Consider the following 22,643-nt stretch of genomic DNA (forward strand, 5'->3'; position numbering starts at 1 on the left):
CCGGTTGATTTGACATGGAATGATCTCAATGTATTGGGATTGCATGATATTTTCTTCTTTCCTTGAAATCCACAACTCTACATTCCAAATAAATAATGGTTATGGTTATACATGTACCTTGATCTTGAATGCCCTCTTGAAGCCACTTGCAAAAAATCCTCCAAATGGACCAATAACACCGCTGAATACAGACATTGACAGGGAGTGTAGTAGAAAAGGGTACAGAGATAGTGTTCTCTTCACACCAAACTATGAAGTAAGGAGAAAGGATTGCAATTAAAATTCTTCAAAGCAAACAATTAGCATGTGGTGATAACAGTTCATATGTAACGATCGGGATTCAGCACAGAATTTCCTCAATGCACTGAAACCTCGATTTTACATTTTTTTAAGGGGACCAAGGTGAAAAAAACTTGAAATGCAGCAAAATGCAAAATCCTGGAAACATAAATATATTATAAAATAAAATTTTACAAAATCGAATGTATAATGCAGGAAAATGTAAAATCGAGATTCCACTGTATTTACAAATATTGGCTTATCATTACAAAAGTAAATTTGCTGATAATTTCGCTGAGTGTTTGTAAATAGCACATGATGTAATTTCACATTTATCTCAATTTTGTGCTGTAACACAAAAGGAAAATTAATGAAGGCTTGGGAAAGAATTACCATTACTTATTGAAAAACATGCTGAATATGTAGAACTTACACACTATACTGAAAATCAACAGACTCATTTATTGATCTCTTGATTTCTACCATTAAGTAGGTTGTGTGCTATAACAATGGTAAATTTATCCGACATTACATTACATGCAAACTAATATATCCATGTTTGTTTCACTTGGTTGGAACCTATTCATTTCAAAAGCCCACTGTATTCATTATATGAGACATCTCAGATGAGGCTTGTATCGTGTTGATGCTTTATTTTTGAAGAAAACAAAGTAAGTTGAAATCAATATGTTCGAATGAGGTGAAACCAGGAACACAAATACGGTGTTCCTGAAGGACAGTTAGCTCGGCAGGAAGTAAGATCTCATCTGCCGGCATTTAGACCCACAGCTGTACGCTGACTTGCCACTGTTTGCATCCTGTTTGCTGTTTGCCGGCAGATGCGATCTTAATTTCAGATGACTCGACTGAAAAAGGCACTGTATTTCTAGCACAAAACTCATCTGAGTTACATGTAATTTTTTACAATTTTAGAAGTTTACCTTCTATAACTCCTTCATCATGTACAGATAGACTAATTACTACTGGCTCTACAGTATAAAATGGCATGTGTTCATGGAAACATGCATACATTTACAGGTCAGCCATGAGAAAAACCTGGAAAATTGGAGAAATGAAGTACACAGTAATTTGTTTTTCCTCTCCCTTCCCTCTTTCTTGGGCAAGAGTGCCCTCTGTTGCTATATGTATAACTCCCTCCCTTGCTTTATTGTCAAGAGCTTCAACTTACACAATACTTCTGTTATTGCTGTGTATGGTTTTTCCTTCATGGTGATGACGTGTTGAAGAATGTCACACATTCTGGCAATGCAAGGAGAGGATTACATGGTAAACATCTGATTATAGAGTCCATGTTTTCCTGTGCTCGTTCATGGTTGAAAATCTGTGGTATCAGTAGAAAAAAATCAACTGATACTTACTGATGCTCAGCCCTAATGATTACAGAAGAGTGATAGGCACCCTTGCCCAGGGAGGGACTTGAAACCATAAACTTTGGTGGTGAAATCAAAGTCCATGTTGATTTTATGTCTAGTTTATCAACTTCAAATGTTTATAGTCATGCATTTCTTAATTTAACAGCAGCTATGAACATTTCATAACTTGCCAGTAATATATGCATGGTGAATTAAGACAGATATAAAAAGCAATGAATGAACTTACCATAATTAACAATAACTAATATACTACTTACCACATGCAACACATTATAGAGAGATTCTGGTAGGGTATAGTTCTCTGGGCGGAAAAGTGCTGATGGTTCACAGTCCATCGACATCCTACCCAACTTTTCACTGTATTCAATTGGGCAAACAAAATATGGATACTGACACATGAAGTATGAAATCTGAAAAATACAATAATCATGCTATGATAATGCTCAAAAATCAATTAACTTTTTATGCACAAATGAATACAGAATAGGGCAATGGGTAACATATTACTTACATAACAAACAAACAAAAACTGCAGAATGAACTCTACTGACATCAGCTAAATCAATTTTGCATTATTACAGCCCATGGATATCTAAATAATATCTAACATTTAAGTTTTTATAATCCAAATTGTTCACAAGAAAAAAATCCATGCAGTACATTTCATCTCTCTTGTATTTCATATACAAGGTGGCGCAAAAGTCATCACCTGATTTTCTTAGCTTGGGTTTTAAATTAAACAAAGTACGTTTTTTAGTGTTAAACTTTTATTGATACTTTTAAGTTTTATGACCTCAATTTTTAAAGATAACATCCAATAAATGACCAATATTCGAATTGATGCAAATTTGGATGCTTTTTATTGCATTTTGCATGGTGTTGGAAATAATCTGTGGGGAAATGTTTTCAATTTCATGCTGAATATTGTCCTTTAGTTGCTGTAATGTCTCTGGCTTATTCACATAAACCTATGACTTCAAATATCTCCAAAGGAAGCAAGACATCGAATGGTTTGAGGTGTAGGTGATGGACGATTGGGAAAATGTTGTCTAAATTCTTGTTGTGTCAAGATTACAGATAGATTATTCCTTAAAAATATTGTCACAATTTTTGCATGTTCTTGAGGGTATACTTTTTCATTTTCGCACACAATAAATTTTGTGGGTACCATCTATTTAACTGAAAAAACACTACTTATATAAACAACAAGATGTCAAAATAAAGGTCAGTTCAAATAGGATGATGACTTTTGCGCCACCCTTTCCTAATAAAATCAAATTATGGTGTATGAAGTTCCTTTAGCATTTTGACATATTTGATTGTAATTCATTCTTCATTCAAAACAACAACCTCCCCCCCACCTGAAAAAACAAAACAAATACTCCACTTCTCCTTGAAATGGAATGTGCTGATTTTTAGTGTTGAAATATAAGTATAAATAGCATAAAAAAGATAATAGTTTTTCTTGTATGTACGCATTGCTTGCATTATAGAATTATTTTCTTGTAGTTTACCCATGAATAACAATGTAATTTCTTTCCTTGATCTGCAAATTAAGACAACTGACTCAACAATTCAAACATCAGTCCATAGAAAAAAATTAGCGGGTGAAAAATACATCCATGCCAATTCAGAACATTCGCGTATAACAATGGATAACATATTTTTAATTTTTTTCCTGAGAGCACAAAGACTATGTTCTAATAATGAGGATATCAAAAATGAAGAAGAAAGGCTTTTTAATATAGCAAAAGAAAATGGCTTTCACACTTACAGAATAAACCAAATCAAAAAACAAGTAGCAAGAAAACTAGAGGAAAAGAGAAATACAGACAAAGATGAAAAATCTGTTGAAAAGAAATTTGTGTGCATTCCATTCCACAAGGGATTCTCACATAAAATTGCAAAAATTTTCAGAAGTTTTGATTTCAAAATTGTTTTTAAATCACCAAGAAGTTTGGAATGTACATTTAATGAATTCAAAATGAGAAACTCTCTACCAGATGCGGAAACCACAGGAATATATAATATAAGTTGTTCATGTTCAAAGGATTATGTGGGACAAACAGCAAGGAAAATGGCAATAAGATGGCACGAACACGATTTGGACATTATAAATCTAAACCCAAGAACAGGTTTGTCAACTCATATCATCGAAGAGAAACATTTGATTAAAAAGAGAAGGGTTTTAAAAAGATTAACGGGAAACACAGAGTTGAATGTCTGGGAAGCTTCGTTCATTGCAGAAGAACACTGGAATAAATTAAATAATGAAAATGGTAATATAGATCAAGTATGGAGTTTTCTTTTTCACAAATGGAGTAAGCCACCATCTTTGAAATTTAATGTAACAGAAAACATCAAGAGACTGTGTGAAAACAATGATGAATTTGAATTACCTGATGATATTTGGGATTCATAATTTAAAAAATCTCAAATAAAAATACAACAGACTGCTTTTTTTCACAGTTAAGTTGCTATATTACAACAATGTAACATTGACAACGTCCATTATATAACGGATTCTTTTTGTTTAAAAATTACTAACCATTGTTATAACTGTATCTTTAGTCAAAATGAAAATAAATGTCTGATGAAAGGAGCGTGTGTTCTCCTGAAACGTCACAAAGAAAAACTGTTTTCTTATGCTTGTAATAACCGTAAACTACAAGAAAATAATTATAAAAAAGATATTTGCATCCCTGGATGAATATTTCAACTGAACTTGTTAATACAGGGAAAAATCACAATGATGAGGATGATGATGGTTACATAAAAGTGATGAGCCTTGCCCAGGAGGAACTTTCTATTCCTAATTTTAAAATTATTCTGCATGGTGATTCAAAAGTTGTAAATAATAATAATTAAAATTAAACAAAATAAAAGTGTTGTCCCAAACAAAATTTAGCCTAGGAAATAGTTTGGATGAGGAAGCTTTAAACTGCACAGAAATTAAACAGTGCGGTTAATTCTAACAAGATCATTCAGTAATGCAGAAATTCATTGAAAACAAAAAATTATAAAGAACAGCAATAACAAGTAAAATTGAAAACTGGAGAGCAACCAATTTGTTGTTATACAAAATCAAGTTGTTTTACCAAGATATTCTCACTAATGTTTGCATGAGGATAATATTTGTTCACAAAACCTGCTTATTGATTTCCTGATTTTGAAAATGCTGTCTACTCTGATGTACACAACCATGCCATATACACAATATCATAGTGCATACAGGGTGATTCTAAAGGTATAGTACAAACGAAAACCACAGATACCTCCCATGAAATAGAGACGAAAGTTCCCCTTCCACTTTGCCGAGAGATGCCTCCGTGAGGAGCTAGACAACGCCGAAAACGTGTGAAAATGAACTTCACACCTCTGTACAGCCACTACCAGTGAAGATAGAAACGCGGAACAAACAAAGTCAAAAGGAACACCAAAGTCGCCCATCCGAAAAACACTAGGCGGCAGCTGCGCAACGCATGCGCATGGGGTTCCACAAAGGAAATAGGAGTGTCCCGCAAGACAAGTGAAGGGAAAGGGTAGCGATCGACAACGCTAGGGACAAAAGAAGCAATGAAGCATGAAGTAACAATTGCACAGCGGGAAACAAACACATGCAGCACGTGGGGAGTCCCCAAACACAGTGGGGAGACACTGCAGCAAGAACAAAGCACGGTGCAACAAAAGAGAAAGAGGACAGGACGGGGAATGGTACCTGTCAAGGAGACAACAAATGCGGGACGAGGGATTCCCCGTAGCAGCACCGAGGGGATGTCACACAGAGGTCGTGCGCCAGCAGGACAAACACAGCAACTACGGGCACAGGAGGTTTATTGCCACACAAAGGTGCACTTACAGATAGGAATAGTACGTAGTACGTAGTCGTACCCCGGACTGACGTTGTTACAAAAGTTGCTCAAATTGACGACCACCACTTTCAATGCAGGCATTGCAGCGTCGCAGGAAATTCTGGCGAACCCTATCAAAAATCCCTGGCATGGTACACACCTCGGCCGATGCTGCAAGTATCCGCGCTACCAATGTTTCCTTTCAGGCACCGGGGTCTCGTAGACGAGTGTTTTCACATGGCCCCACAAAAATAAATCCATTGGTGTGAGGTCAGGCGAACGGACGGGCCAGGGGACGGGGCCCTCTCTGCCGATCCAGCGCTGTGGGTAGGTATGGTGCAAAAGGGTTCGCACTGTGCCATCAAAATGTGCAGGCGCTCCATCCAATTGAAACCACATACGATGTCGCACATTGAGGGGTACATCTTCTAGCAGCTCTGGAAGGACTGATGCAAGAAAGATGCGATAGAGGCGGCCATTTAAACGTGGTGGCAGCAGGTATGGACCGATAATCTGTTCATCGATGATAGCTGCCCAGATATTCACTGCAAAACTGTGTCTGATTGTGCACCTTGACTGCTGCATGTGGATTTTCATAATCCCACACATGGCTGTTTCGGCAATTGAAGATGCCCTCACGGGTGAATGTTGCCTCGTCCGTGAAAAGCACATGGCGCAAAAAACGGGGATCGTCGGTACAAAACTGCAACAGTCGTTGACAGAATTCCACACGTCGTGGGTAATCCCCAGCCTGCAACGCGTGGACTCGCTGTGGATGATAGGGATACAGCAGATCATCATGAAGGACACGCCACACTGTCGACTGTGATACTCCCACTGCACGTGCAATGCTACGGGTGCTAGTGGACGGTGTGTCGTCCACGCGAGCAAGTACGTAATCCTCGACCGCCGCGGTGTGCACATGTCTTGTTGACAGACATGATGACCTGCACGTAACACACCCGATTCACCAAGGGTACGGCGCACGTTCGAAAACAACCTGCTGTCGGGTTGTCGCCTCTCCGGATACCGTCCGCGATAAAGGCGTGCAGCTGCTCGGCCATTGCCATCTGCAAGGCCGTAGACAAAATGCATGTCCCTCAGTTCTACAAATGTGTAGCGTTCCATGGTACGGTGAGGATAGTGCCAATTATGGAATACTGTACTGCAGTGCACAGGTGGCACACACACACACACACGCTGGTCACAACGGCTTCGAAACAACGTACTCAATCGTTGTACGTCAAGCACACCACCACCGCACCGGCTCTTTCACTGACACGCTCCCTGACGCTGCACTTCCAATCAGCCCACACGTCCGCACGGCGCTGTGGTACAATCAGCTGACGTTCCTGAGCCACCCATGCCTGTGCTCTTCACTACCTGACCACTGCCGTCAGGTGGGGCCATGTACTCTGGGGCCTTGTCATCGTGGAACACATGTAGCATCCTTCATTCTTGCCCCATCACCCACAACACGTACTTCGTCCTTCTTGCTCGAGCCGGCGGGGAGCACTACGTACGATCGTGTGGTGTTTGTGTACACCAATGTGGGGTAACCCAGCAGTAGAACAGACGTGCATACCCCACGTAGCTTCATTACACGATTGTCCCACGCAGTTTATCTGTCCAGCCTTGCTCGGCCCGGTCTCACACCCACGCGGCAGTGTGCGGCTGCGGTGGTGTGAGGCCATGCTTGGTTTCGGAGCGGAAGGCTGCGGCCGAGGAGGGACTCGAGTTGTTCGGGAACGGTGGACCTGGTGATCGGGATGGAAATATTCCGACCTCGTTCATTAGTGTCGTCCACCGTACGGAGTGGTATGACACTCCAGCAGCCTTTCGCCCGCTCCCACCCAGCGATGTGCCTCCGGCTTCATTTCTAAGAGGCTGATTGGGCCCCATCACGACGTTTGTTACAACGTCAGTACGGAGTATGTGGTCCTATCTGTACGTGCACCTTTCATTAGCAAAAACCTCCTGTGCCCGTAGTTGCTGTGTTTGTCCTGCTGGTGTACGACCTCTGTGTGACATCCCCTCGGTGCTGCTACGGGGAATCCCTCGTCCCGCATTTGTTGTCTCCTTGGCAGGTACCATTCCCCATCCAGTCCTCTTTCTCTTTTGTTGCACCGTGCTTTGTTCTTGCTGCGGTGTCTCCCCACTGTGTTTTGGGGACTCCCCTTGCGCTGCACCACCAGCGCCGCCATTTCTGCCCCGAACCATGTACGCGTCTGTTGCCTGTCGAGTGTCACGGACCACTTTGCTTGCATTCTCGGTGTGTTTTTACATCCTACGTCGTCCTCCCGTGGTTCTGCAATCCTGCACTGCTTCAGTCATGGTGTTTGTTTCCCGCTGTGCAATTGTTACTTCATGCTTCATAGCTTCTTTTCTCCCTACCGTTGTCGATCGCTACCCTTTCCCTTCACTTGTCTTGCGGGACACTCCTATTTCCTTTGTGGAACCCCATGCGCATGCGTTGCGCAGCTGCCGCCTAGTGTTTTTCGGATGGGCGACTTTGGTGTTCCTTTTGACTTCGTTTGTTCCGCCTTTCTATCTTCACTGGTACTGGCTGTACAGAGGTGTGAAGTTCATTTTCACACGTTTTCGGCGTTGTCTAGCTCCTCACGGAGGCATCTCTCGGCAAAGTGGAAGGGGAACTTTCGTCTCTATTTCATGGGAGGTATCTGTGGTTTTCGTTTGTACTATACCTTTAGAATCACCCTGTATATATGATATTTGAAAATGATGTGCAGTAAGTACACCCCCCCCCACCCAACACACACACACACACACACACACACTTGCATGGGGTGTATAAAATGAGTCAATTTTCTAGGTTTGAACAACATACAAATGTTCCTCATAGTACACCCCTTGCCCCACCTTTTAAAAACTAAATTACAAACTTTAGAAGATAAAAAAAAATAATAACGACAACATGTATTTATTCCTCACTTTTTAACATTTTCAAGAGATTTAAAAAGGCAATACAATTTTCGATCAGAAAACTGGAGACCTTGTTATGTGTTCATTTGAAATTTAATGAAATTGAAAATTTGATAGAGAAATCAGAATTTTGTAATATTTGCAAGCAAGACAAATATTTATTTTAAAATCTAAAAACATCCCCATACCATTTCAGGAAAATCTTCATATGGAGATTACATATAGTTGTCCGAACCCCTATTGATAATATTGTATGGAAAAGTGATTGAAAGACAAGAAAACTGGAGAAATTAGCATCTGAATATTGAATACGGTATACCTTGGTAGGGGTGATGCTTTCTGTCAGTTCTGTCTCCAGAAAACTGGACAGTGTCTTTTTTTTTTTTAAAATAAATCTAGAGACATACTTAATGCAATCTTTCTAGAAGATGTGCCTTCAGTATATTGAATTCTGCTTATAGTATAAAAATCACACAATTATTCAATCAGTCATGTCTGTTATGGCACTTGAAACTGGTAAATTGAAATATTGACCTAAAGACATGAAAAGTGAACTGCAGCTGTTAATAATTTATTGTTTTAGTTTTCTTTTAAGAAGTATCTGTTTACCATATTTGTTGTGCATCAGTCGACTTGTAATGTGTAAACTAAAATCACATTTAATTTTGTCCAAGAAGTGGACTAGCATAAAGATTTTTTGTCATATGGGAATGACATAAAAAATTTCATATACGTATACTAAAATTTATTGGGTGTGTGTACTTAGTTGTTCAATTCTGAACACTGAATACTTAAACTATTTGAGTTTCCTTAGTGGTGTGTATGCACTAAAGTAAGATTCTTTCAACAGAAGCCTATTGCTTTCGTCAAAATATCTGACGGAGCATGAGGGATACAATCTGGATCAAAGTATTTAGGGGATACTGTACCCTCTCTCTAAAAATTTGGGAGAATACAGTGTACCCCTTAGTTCCTGCAGCAATAATAAAGTGCATGTATTTCTTACCACTAAACCAAAAATAACAGTGGCGATGCCACCACCAATGAAACCTTCCCAAGTTTTCTTAGGAGACAGCTGAATAAGTGGTGTTCGTCCAAAGAAAAATCCAAAAATATATGCCATGACATCATTGCAGACTATCATCGACACTGGTACAATGAACCTGAAATTATAATGAAAAAAAATGAACCAATGTTCTTTAGCTAAAAGAAAACATATAGTTTATGACAACATAAAACAATTACTGCCAGATTTACTTTTGTTTCATATAGCACTGAAAGTGCAAACCCACTTCTTTAATTACAGATAAAATTCTCCATTAGTGGATCAGAAACAGCATAGTTCTTTCCAGTAAAATAAATAAACAAAACTAAAGATTACTGTAAAGTATGGGTGTGCGGGATCCTGAAAAGTCAGTACTGGGATCAGGGAAAAAAATTCTCATCCCGATTCCAACTTTGGGAAATGATTTCCCAACTTTTTGGGATCCCGAACTTTCAGGAAATTCCAAATGATCACATTTAAAAGTGGTTAATTTTATGTTTTCTGCATTGTAACCATCTAAAACTTCTGGAAAATTATTATTTTTTATTCCAGAAATGTGAAAAAAAACAGTCCCTTAAGTGTTGGGAAATTTCAAACATTTCATGTGCTGAAAATTTCCTGACTTAGGAAATAGCAAACTTTTTCCCATCCTGAACTTCAGGATTACAAATAAAAATACATCCCACACACACTTACTATAAAGTGGTACTGAAATTTTATATGGTCATCACAATGACAATCAAACTGAGAGTTAACCTTTAGCAGATGGCACCTTTCAAATGTGGAGCACTGTATCCAGGGTGCAAAATCCCAGGGGAGACGGGGGGAATTCCCCCCACCAAACTCTTCCGGGAAGAGAGTTTTTGTTTTAACAATGAACATAAACAATCAGTTTGGGATTTGAATATACTTGACTGGAATAATATCGATAACATACAAAAAGAACGGATAACAAAGATCCTCATCTCTTAGGACACTGAATCCAGCAATCTCCAGAACACAGAATTAGACCGACTTATTTCTTCTCCATTTCTCATCACCTTTCGTTAGCAACCACGAAGTTTATAAATATATCAATAAAACACGTAATGGCACTTATATGTGAATTTTATACAGGAAAGTATTATCTTAATGTCTTAATTTTTGTTCCTCCTCACTTACATCAAAATCTTCAATTTGCTTCCATTTTGAATGAAGGACAGTCGATATAATATATTGTATATTTTATAATATAATTTGATTATTTAATATATGACACTCTATGGACACTGGATGAACCAAATTTGGAGGAGGTTAAAATACCACTTTTTGAGGATATGTAATGTTCACTTCCCCATGTGATAAAAAATTGTGCAATTTTTTTGAAAGTTGCAATTTTCGGGAAATTTTGAAAATTGGACCTCAAATTGTCACCTATTTTTATTTGTTCTCATTATTAAATGTAAAAGTGAAAATATATCAAAGAAAAGCAGTGATTCAGGAGTTATAGCCAAATTTTAAAAAAATCTATCCCATAATACTCAAGAGGGAAACAAGACTTTTTCAATCTCTGCTTGTTAATAATGGTAACAATGGATATATTGTTTTGTAATTCGAGTATATGTTACCTTCATATGTATACAAATGAACAAAAAAGACAGATAATTAAATCATGCGTAGTTTGAAGAAATGGCACGTAAATTGCTGCCACATGGTGCTGGTAAAACCAGAGCTCAAAGTGAGGGAGGATGCAAGGAGATGGTATAACCCCGGCTAGCATCCCGAAGCATCCCCCCACATGTCTCATTGTCACCATGTTAAACCATAGGAGCATCCCCCCAGCTAACCCCAAGGCTAGACTAAACATCCCCCTTTGCTAACATTTTCCACTTCAAGTGCTGGGGAAAACCCTCTCTCATCAGGTTTACAGCCGATGGAAGACCTTTTTTCCATCTGTCCACTAAAGATGAAGAGTTAGTATGGAGAAATGACGGAAACTTAAGAGTCAGTGCTGGAAGGCTTACAGGCACAGGTTTCCAGCAGGACCAGCCAACATTATATAAACTCATAATTCTGAATTTTCAAACACTTCCTCCACCCCCAAAAAAATTAACCATTGCACAAAATACATATAATACATACATTAACATTTACAGATTCTACTTTTAGTATTCCTTTTCTGTCACTTTTAGCTAATCAAAATGAAGATGAATGATGATTAGTGAACTGATGAAGGGACTGTCACAAAGGAACACCCATGTCTAGATCAGGACTAAACCTCAGAACCTTCTGTGGAAAGAAGGTGTCTACCACTCAGTGTGACTGGCCATGAAGGTGGCTAAGGGGTCATTCCAAGCAAAAATCATAGAGGCAAAGATGGACCATTTTTGGTTTCCATGAAAGTTGGCATATGCATTCCTTGAGATTGTAGAAAATACTATTTGTATGTGAAAAATGAAGTGGCCACTTTTCTCTTTCAAGACAGAGGAAATTAGGCAACTGTGGAGTCTATCACGCATCTATAGCAATGAGTTGTCAATACATGCAAAATTTAATCACATAAAGTTATGAACTAACAAAACATTTAAAATATATGTTAGATACGAAAGATTATTCCATGCACAATCACGTAGACACAATGCACTTTTCAACCTGACCTCCTCCAAATGTTCAGAGCTTTGTGACCTATAGGCTTTGAGCCACAGAATTGCCAACCTTTTTAAATCACATATTTTTAGTATGCAGGATAAACAAAATATAATCATAACTTTTGCTTTGTAAGTAACAGGAATGTTAGGTTTGTTTTGAAGATAAAGAAATGCTCCTCTCTTTAAAAAAAAAAAAAAAAAAAAAATGCCACAAAACATAATTAACTCATGAAATTATTTTGTATTCACTGCACAAGGGCAGGCAGAGATTGTTTTTATTCCTTCTATGTTTTCTTGATGGGAATTTAATAGGCATGATTCAAGTGTAGAGTTGTGGTTTTATCATCCTGTGGGAGAAAACAAAATGGCTGCCTAAATAAAGATATTTCATACTATGGGAATGAGAGACGCGGTGTGGTAATGGATAATTCAGGTACTCACGTTTTCCATGAAGCTGTTTTAAGTAATTTTCTTTCTATTCATTTCGGTAGCCACTACCACCATCCTTGTTGGAATTCGTTGGTAAAACGAAAAAACGAATTGCAACGAGAATGGTGGCAGTGGCTACCAAAATTAATAGAAAGAAAATTACTTAAAACAGCTTCGTGTAAAAAGGTTGAGTACCTGAATTAAAGATATTTATAGGGCTTAAGAGTATGCACTGATACACAACACTTAGTAATTTAGCTTTTATTTCTGTCTATAATTCTGGTAGAAACATTTTTCCTTGAAATTAAATAATAACTAACTAACTATTTCATGGCATAACAGTTCATGAGGGCCAGTGTCTACCTATAGACTGCCGGCCTCACTCCCAACAGAGATGGGCAATCACCCAACCAGTTTCAAAGTGATGTGTAGTCAGCACGACAGATTCCCCTGTTGTTATTGTAGGTTTTCTATGAACGGGTTACACTACTCATTCGTAGCTCCCCAATTTCCTCATGATGGTGGTCCCATACACAGGCCGAAATCTCAGGAAAAAAGTTGCTATGCTTCCCCCCAGGAGACTCAACCCTGCATGCATCCTGTAGTTGGAGCCAAAAGCTTGCACCTTAGACCGCACGGCCACAGTGTGAGACTGCAATGAAATAATATTCCTGCAAAACCCCATGATGCGAAAGTGAATTGGGGAGCAATTCCTGACATGCAGGTTTTCATTAGGTGGTGTAGAGTCAGTGTATTATGTGAAACTCTCACAATTTTGGAGCTTTCCACACTAGTGTCCCAATTGGAATAGTACCAGATTAAGCTTTGTATTTACTGACAGCTCAATGTTGTAGATGAGTAATTCTTTAAAAAGAAAAGTAAGTGAACAGTAATGAGCTCTCCCCTCCCTCTCTATTTATGATCTACATTGACAAAAAACAAGAAAAATGTTAAAGAAAATGGATTTGATGCAAAGATCCTTTACTTTTCAATTGTTGTAGCTCCTAGCTGATGTCTAGTTATTATGAAGTAAATTTTATTATGGGTATAATTAACATGCACAATGATAAAGACAATGATACTTACCATATGAGACCTTGAAAAACATTTAGTATTATTAGGTAACTTTGAGTCACAACAATAAGCAATGCCACATGTGTCCAGGCAAACAATGAAAATTGCTTCATGTAATACTTCTTCACCAACGATAAAACAAACCACACAAATCCCATTATGTATAGTGAAAATGAGATGAATCTGTGGTATGTGACTAGGAACTGGAGAAAATCCTGAAATGATAGAGAGAGACAGATTTAGAATTTTAAATATAATATGTGTACATTCACCAATTTATCATTTTACAAAATGTGCTGGACGGAATGTGTTACTACAACAAAGAATTTGAAAAACTTTCCCTGTTTTTGTATGAATATAAGTACAAAAAAGGAGGAATGGTCGAAGAACCTCATCTCCAAAACAAAACCCTATGTGCAAAGAACCGTTAAAATTCTAATTTGCCACAGAGCTGTAGCTAGAGATTTCTATGTTCATTATAGTGATTATAATGATTTTTTTTCACTTTCGCTGTTTTACCTGTGTAAATTTCTATTCAGTACATCTATGTGTGCCAAATCGTAATGGATACTGACAATCTATGGAGGAGGGAAGAGGCAGCACCAAAAAAATACAAAAGAAAACAAATTCTCTACTTTATTAGAAATGACGCTAACCTAGTTTTTCCTCAATATGTTCAGGCCCGTAGCTAGAATTGATCTCCAGGGGGTTCACAGGTTATCAGGGGGGGCTTTGTAAACAAAGTCCATTTTTGAAAAGTTCAACAGTGTTAAATGAAGGTAAATTATGTGTGTGTGTGGGGGGAGGGGGTCATAAAGTTACATGAAATTTAGAAATATACAAAAACTTTGCTTCAACTGTTAATTAACTTCTATTGAAATCATCCCTTACTACACAATCCATACTACTTATAATCACAAAAAAAAATTAAAAAAAATACAATATTCAATCATAGTGCCTACAGTACATTCCACCCCTGTCCAAAGCAATGAAACACCCCTTCGTTCCCAAAACTTGGGATCTGTTGACCTTTTACGCAGATTCGGAGGGAATTTGCATGATGACGTCAACAGTGGCAGCAAAGGTACAGATAAATAATATAATAGCTGCTGTTCATGCTATGCGAATTTATCCTTCACCAGAGTTGTGAGCAAAATAATATGTGCTGTCTACATTTTCACTCTTCACTCCAAAAAAATTATACAACATAGTTTTACCTAATGTCAAGGGGGCTGACGGCAGTGCAAGGGGGGGCTGATGGCAGTTCCAGGAGGAGCTCAGCCCCCCTGGTTCCTGCCTGGCTACGGGCCTGATGTTGAAGAAAGAATAAATGATAAAAGTCATTAACAATATAACAAAAATAATAAATCTTGTTATTGCATTGTTAACAGCAATTATATCTAATTATATGCCAGAAACAGTAGTCTCTTTATCGTTTTAGCGTGAACAGGACTCTTTGAGTTGGTGTTTTAAGTCCACTTTATGCACAGAAAGACTAATTAGGACTGGACCTACAGTTTAAAGTGGGATCCGAACCACTATGTGCCTCTACCAGGTATCGAACACAGGACTCCCATGATTACAAGGCGACGACACTACCACTGCACCATCAATGGGACATGAACAGGACTGTGTAAGTGCAGTTTATGTATATTGTATAATACATGTTCATGCTAATGACGATACAAGCCTGGGAAATGACTTTTACTACAATCACTGAACAAGTTACAAATTTTAAAATAAGAACTGAGAAAAATATTCCTTTTATCTACAATTTTTGGTTAGCTCAGGCAGAGATGATGTAAAAAAAATGTGAGTAGAGGGCAGGAGGTAGAAAGGGTGAGGTAGAAATATTTTGTGCTGGTGATATTGTATTTAGCATATTCCTAAATACCTTACAATAATGTATGTCTGGGAAATAAAAGAGAATTTTTTTAACTGATCGACTAAGAGGGGAGAGTCTGCCTTGCCTCCCCCGGTCATAGTTACCGACACCAGGCAAAAACCGTCCCCGATTCCAAGTTGTTTTCAAAAAAATTTAGAACATATTTTATTATTTTGGATCCACTAGCGCACACAGGTTTTTTTTGGAGATGGGCTGGAATTGTAAAGGTGCGGGAATACACTATAAATATTTTTTAATGGCCAGCCCCTGTGGCGGAGTGGTTATCACATCATGCTATGACGCCAGGGGTCCTGGGTTCGAATCCCAGCCTGGGCATGGATGTTTGTGAGTGTCCATTCATCAATTTCTTCATGCCATGACTCATCCCCACCTTCGCAAATTAGCCAAAAGTGGAGCAAAAAGCAAAGTAAAATAAAGCAAATAAAATATTTTTTAATGACCATATTTAACCTTCGTTTTTTGTTCAAAGACAAAATAGTAATCGGGAAAAATTTAAAGTGGAGTTTGCATGTATCACTTTGATTTTTGCCAAGTACTTTACTTCTTTCATTGGAAAATGATGATTTCCCAAAATTTCGGAGGGACTGTAGGTCCAACATCTCACCCGTATGCACGCCAGTCGCTTGTTTGGGAGCAGGACATGATGGTCTCCCATTCTTTTAACGAAAGAATCCAAGTATGACAACTAGCCAGCAAATTTATGCAAAAGAAAAAAAGGTGCATGCAATGTAGTCGTCAATCATTCACGAAACAAATGGCAAGGTTATTCGAGCAGAATGAAAAAAAAACTACTATTGGACTGTAGAATACAAATGAAAATTTCACGTTCACACTTTCAGTGTCGAGTTAGCTTGGTGGGAAAAATTGATTCTGTTCTCGGAAAAAGTTGACGTTTGTTTTCAGTCTGAACTCAACCAAAGTTGACTAATTTTCTAACAGTGCATAAGAAACAAAAAAGACGCGTGCATCTAATCCAATAAAGGGAATTTTTAATTGCTTTCATCCTTAGAAATAATAATATATTATTAAAGATATTGCTTACATATGTTCATGGGCGTCCGGAAGGGGGCGGGTCAAGGGGGGAAATTATGTATTTCACACATAAAATTTCATTTTAGCCACAATAATATGTGATAATTATTGCATGAACACCATAAATTCAAATTTAAGGAATGTTTTTTTTAGGGAACAACTCTCTCTTTGGGGGAAAACGTGACTTGTTTGCCCCCCCCCCCCTGGAAAAAAATACCTTCCTTGCCCCTCCCTGGAAAAAATCCTGCGGACGTCCATGCATATGTTCAAGAACCAGGGCAACTATTTGCATTTTTCCACATTGAGAAACAGACATTGTTATTTTCCTCGAGCGATAGTGAATTGTTTGAACTGTTGTTTAAAAGTCCACTTTATGCACATATAGGTTAATCGGGACTGGACCTACAGTTTAAAGTGGGATCCGAACCACTGTGCAATGTGGCAAGCGATATTGAGTACGGTGCAAAGAAGTGTGATTGTGGGAGTCAGATCCATCTTTAGACTTATTTTTTTAAAAGAAAAAAGACCAATAAAATTATTTCGCTCCATTTTCTTACCCATAAAAAAACATTTAAAATGCTTTTTCAGCTGTTGAACCTCTTTTATAAAAAAATTATGGGTGCGTCGAATTCGAGTGAAAACGGTTGTATGTATAAAAAGCTGTAATGACAAATTTCAATCTATTCCAAATTGTGATCTTTTCGACGCTCCTTCCAGACGTGGGTCTGGAATAGTCTCCATGGTGTAACACGAAAATCATTGGAGTTAATGTGGAAAGGGTCTGTTCATTGCCAAACTTTTCCGCTAGAGGCGCCACCCCTGTTGTGTCAATAAATAACTTCGTTCGTCATCTGGTTGCCCTAAGCTTTACATTGGAGCGCGATAAGATGGCTATTAAAACGTAATTTTCAACGAAGATAAAAATTTCTCGTGTAAATCGATAGCAAAAATGTATTTAGCAAACCTTTACGATTATGTAGCAATTCATAAGTTACCGAAAATCACATTCTCCTCAATCTAAGAATTAATATATTAAAGCGCAACGGCAGGGTAGCTCAGACGGGCTAAATATAGTATGTTTATGAACAAAGAGCACTAAACTTGACGTAATTTGGGTCGCTCCTAGCTGCTGTGGGTCGATAACAAAAATTCTAATTTTTACACTACGCTTTTTGTTTTGTTTTTTTTTCTTCTTGTTGCGAGCATGTGTAATTCAATGGGGAAAGTACGGTTCGGAAAAACTCTCCAAATTATAAATAAAAATGCATTAAGTGCATAAGCGCATTATATATTTATTATAATACACTATGACACTATGCCCTATCCGTTAATTTAATATTAACGTATGTTTTCTTTGTATTATGTAAACATTTTACCTTCGTATTTCTGTCCTTTCTTTCTTTGGTTACAACAATTTTAAAATTATAATTCCTGTAAATAAGAAAGCGGTAGAGATTGCAAGATATGAAACATAATATTATTTTTTGTAATAACTATTCTTCTCGATAAATGTGTACGTATAAAACAGAGAACCGGATTTACTAGCCATGAGGAAAAGAATGATATCACGTAAAAAAATGAGTACGTTATTAATAAAAACTATAAAAATAAAAGCACAGTCGAGTGGAATTATTATGGATTATTCCTTAACAGATTCACAAGGAAAAAGCACTTAAATTGTAAAAATTGCAAGTGAAATGCAAGGCTTTTTTAAGTGTCCATATCTTTCCTGTTGTTGAGGATCGTCTTATTAAAATTCTTCGTTTCACAGCACTGATTATTCATCTATCATGTTCCGACATAATTTCTGAGGTAAAGATGAAATTAAACTTGCAATTTAATGCAATAGCAACACGTTCAGCATCAAATTCCCCATGCACCCTTATTTTATTGGGAGAACAAATGCCCATCAAAAGAGTGGGGACACAACAGGGGTGCTGCCACCTACAATAGTTTGCTTTGACCTTGCCCACTAGCACTGTTTAACAAAAATATAAATAAAAACATAAAAAAACGTTAAAAATGGCCCATTATGGACGTTATTACAAATATTATTTTAAATAAAAATTAATAAACAAGTGCGACGGAAGAGAATAATAAATTCTCTTGAAATGCATGTTATCGCTATTCAAGAATATCTGAAGGAACGAACCTATATCTAATAGCGCCCTCAGGGAGTGGCAAACAGCGGCAATGAACTCTCCTCGATTTTTTCATTCATAAATAAGGCTTGGAAGTTAATGACCTAAAATTCTAAAAATAGCCATAATATTTCAAAATAACCCACACAATTTTAAAAAGTGACACACAAAGTTATTTTAGATATTAAAATGTAAGCCTCATTTTTTCATGACAAATAATGACGTTAGTGAAGTACGTACTATTGTATCTTTTTATTATTATTTTCACTTAAAGCATATGGTTCAATCAGATCGAGTGAACGGGAGAGCGAGGTTTATACATTCAGGGAAAGCAACACGAGTGAGTTGTAAAAACAAGGGAAGCAAAGTAATAATTACTATCAGAGCAAAAGTTAAAATGGGATTAGCAACAGTACATAAACGATCAAGCGCATTGTTGGCTCTGAATATAAAGGAGAACACGTTGCCCGGTAATTAGACCTGCGAATACAAGTCTTTGGGCATAGAAGTGCGATAAACGCTACGAAGAAAAAACGGTGCAAAAGTGAGTAGATAGCGCTATGGATCTTGTTTCGCAGATCTTTCGTGATTTGATGTCCGTCAGGACCAGGCTGCAAATTCTCAGTCGACAGACTACAAGCGCATTTGATCCCCCAATTCGGAGAAAACTGCTTGCGGGACTTTGCTATGATGTACATAAACATATTAGTCAAGCAGAAAACTACTTAAGAAAATTTGTAAATTTGGACGAGTGTTACTCGCATCATGCATATCACATACAAACAACCCAGTTCTTCACAGTATGGACTTTTCAGGATCGTCTTTACAGCTCTTCTTTCATCTATCGACTCCTGTCTTATCAATCATCTTCGGTTCTGAGATACGCTTCTTTAATTCAGACGGACGGCCAACCTCGAGTAATCTTTTCTGTCAGCATTAGAGAAATTTATAAGATGACTGACGAAACGCTACGAGTTAGAGCTTTCGACGTCCTGGTTCATGGTTTCCACAAGATTGTTGAAAGTTCAGTGATAAGGAGTGATATGGAGACCAAAAAGGAAGCTGCTGTTCTCACCCAAGACGAGCACGTCAAGATTACGGAGACGATTGAAACCAACAAGGATCCAATCTTCCTTACCATTGAGAACAATGAAAACATTAAGAAGAGAACGAACATTGCTTTAACAGAAGACGATATTCTACTAGTTAATGCAGAAGATAGGCATCGGGACCCCAACTCACATTCGCACCCGATACGTGGCCAAGAGATAGATTTGCCTGGAGGAGAAGCCCTGGTCGTCACTCTTTCTCCTGCATGGAGGGTGAAAGATAATGAATCGCCAGGTGCATACATTGTAAATGACGAGCGTAGATATGGCATCGCTGCTAGGGCACTGAGCACTTCGCAGTCGGTCAGAAAGGCCACCGACGACCAGAATGAGTGCACTGAAAAAGAAGAGAGCGTCAAAGGGTCACGCAGCCACTTGCCGCAGACAGATTTTAAACTAAACCGTGATTTGTCGATAAAACCCCTGGAAATGAACTATATTATAGATTGTGCAGCACCCTGTGCTTGCTGCGACAGATATTTTGAAGGGAAAGCGAGGAGAACAATACAGGAAGCAACGAGTATTCCTCAGAAGGAAGAACTTGACAAGATTGCCGAGGCCGTGACTTGTCAGAAGGCAGAAGACCGTGGCAGAAGACCCACGGATTATGACGAGAGGGAACCGACATCTGAGTATTCTTCTAGCTACGTACACGGAAGCGGTGACATTTACTGCGAACTCTTGTCCCACGGCGTACAGTTTCCTTACAATGCAAGAGAACTTGAAAACATGGCCGAGGCCGTGACGCATCAGCTGACGGAAGACCGCGCAGGTCCACGCACGAATCATGGAGACGCTCTGTCTGCCGATGTGAAACCACCTGGAGAAGCCAGCACATCGAAGGAAGGAAGCACTGCTAGGAACGTCTACAGAAGAGGCGACGACTACAGTAGAATTTCTTCCAACGGCGTGCAGGTCGCTGGAAAGGAAAAACATCATGAGAGGATTTATGAGGCCACTACACGTCAACTGCCAGAAGATCGTAAGGAATCGACCACGAATAATGAAGACGCTCTGTCTGCCGATGCGAAAGCACCTGGAGAAGCCAGCACGTCGAAGGAAGGAAGCACTGCTAGGAACGTCTACAGAAGAGGCGACGACTACAGTAGAATTTCTTCCAACGGCGTGCAGGTCACTGGAAAGGAAAAACATCATGAGAGGATTTATGAGGCCACTACACGTCAACTGCCAGAAGATCGTAAGGAATCGACCACGAATAATGAAGACGCTCTGTCTGCCGATGCGAAACCACCTGGAGAAGCCAGCACGTCGAAGGAAGGAAGCACTGCTAGGAACGTCTACAGAAGAGGCGACGACTACAGTAGAATTTCTTCCAACGGCGTGCAGGTCGCTGGAAAGGAAAAACATCATGAGAGGATTTATGAGGCCACTACACGTCAACTGCCAGAAGATCGTAAGGAATCGACCACGAATAATGAAGACGCTCTGTCTGCCGATGCGAAAGCACCTGGAGAAGCCAGCACATCGAAGGAAGGAAGCACTGCTAGGAACGTCTACAGAAGAGGCGACGACTACAGTAGAATTTCTTCCAACGGCGTGCAGGTCGCTGGAAAGGATAAACGACATCATGAGAGGATTTATGAGGCCACTACACGTCAAATGGCAGAAGATCGTGAGGAATCGACCACGAATCGTGAAGGCGCTCTGGCAGTTGATGCGATCTCGCCCACAGACACTCAAGATTCGGGGGACGATGCAACGCAACACGAAACTACTAAAATGGATCCCTTTGATGGAATTAAGGTTAAAGTAGAGGAAACAACGCCCTCGCAGCTTGCAGATGAAGATTCGCGCTCTCGACGGGGCGAAAAGTTCATCAGAACTTACGTTAGTGCTGAGTGGGAGGACACGATGGCGATGGTTAACTGCGCTGTTCAAGCAAAAAAATCCGCTTCAATGAAGAGCTTGAAAGGGAAATTTTTGAAGAAAAGCGCGTTAACCGTCTTCCAGAAGGAGATTGCCAGCTTGGAAGCAGCATTAGTATGGAGGTGCGAGGAGCTTCAATCGAAACAGGAGGAAGAGCTGCAATACTTCCTGCTCTCCAAAAAAAACAACAGAGCACATTACACATTGAAATTCGCTACGTTCCAATGCAAGACTGTAAAACTGTTCAGGAGGAATCTAATGAACCACATAGAACGAGAGTTCAGGAGGATTCTGGAAGAGAGAAGTTTCTACGAGATGGTTGGGAAGAAAAAGGAGAAGCCGCTTATGCCTTGTTACTACTGCATTCAGTGTCGGCGGGGCTCCGTGGGAAGTCCACCACGAGAGGAGCGAACCCCCCCGGCACCTGAGATTTTAACTTTCGCAGGGAAAAGAGGGCAAATGATAGTTGTCCATACTGAAAACCAGAAGAAGAGAAAGGCAAACGGCGACAAAGAAGCTGAAAAGAGCGAAGATAGTCCCATATCCATAGTTTACAACAGTGAATGGAAGCGTGCTGAGGAAGAACTTAGTCAGTTCGTGGACTCCCAGAAGTCCTCACTGCAGAAAAAGCTTTTTTCTACAAGTGCGCTATCTAGATTTGACAAAAAGATCCAGGATTTGGAAGCAAGCCTTAAACGAAAGCTTTCGGACGAACAGATGGCTTCCGAAAACAGACTCAAATATTATTTTGAACAACCCAAGCGACTCGACCACGAACATGCTGTGCGGTTCATGAAGAGTCATTGCCTGTCAATTAAGGAAACGAAAAAGAATCTGATTGAAGAGCTGAAGTTGGATTTTAGAATCCTTGAGAAGGAGATGGAGTTCTATAAGGTCAAGAGAGGGTGCTGGAGAAGACTGTCATG

The 22,643-nt window shown here is 39.1% G+C and overlaps 1 protein-coding gene across 1 annotated transcript in view; it reads right to left on the reverse strand.

Annotated features, from left to right (window-relative positions):
• Nucleotides 1-22,643, reverse strand: part of Cds (CDP-diacylglycerol synthase) — an 83,544-nt gene that overhangs the window by 15,432 nt on the left and 45,469 nt on the right. The window contains exons 4-7 of the mRNA XM_083123906.1: nucleotides 13,655-13,857; nucleotides 9,474-9,630; nucleotides 1,931-2,083; nucleotides 118-249 (exon numbers count right to left, since the gene is read on the reverse strand). Coding sequence (XP_082980032.1) covers nucleotides 118-249; nucleotides 1,931-2,083; nucleotides 9,474-9,630; nucleotides 13,655-13,857 — 645 coding nt within the window. The remainder of the gene's footprint in view (nucleotides 1-117; nucleotides 250-1,930; nucleotides 2,084-9,473; nucleotides 9,631-13,654; nucleotides 13,858-22,643) is intronic.

This window comes from Lepisma saccharinum, chromosome 1 (genome assembly GCF_977018435.1).
Source record: "Lepisma saccharinum chromosome 1, izLepSacc3.1, whole genome shotgun sequence".
Lineage (NCBI taxonomy): Eukaryota > Metazoa > Arthropoda > Insecta > Zygentoma > Lepismatidae > Lepisma > Lepisma saccharinum.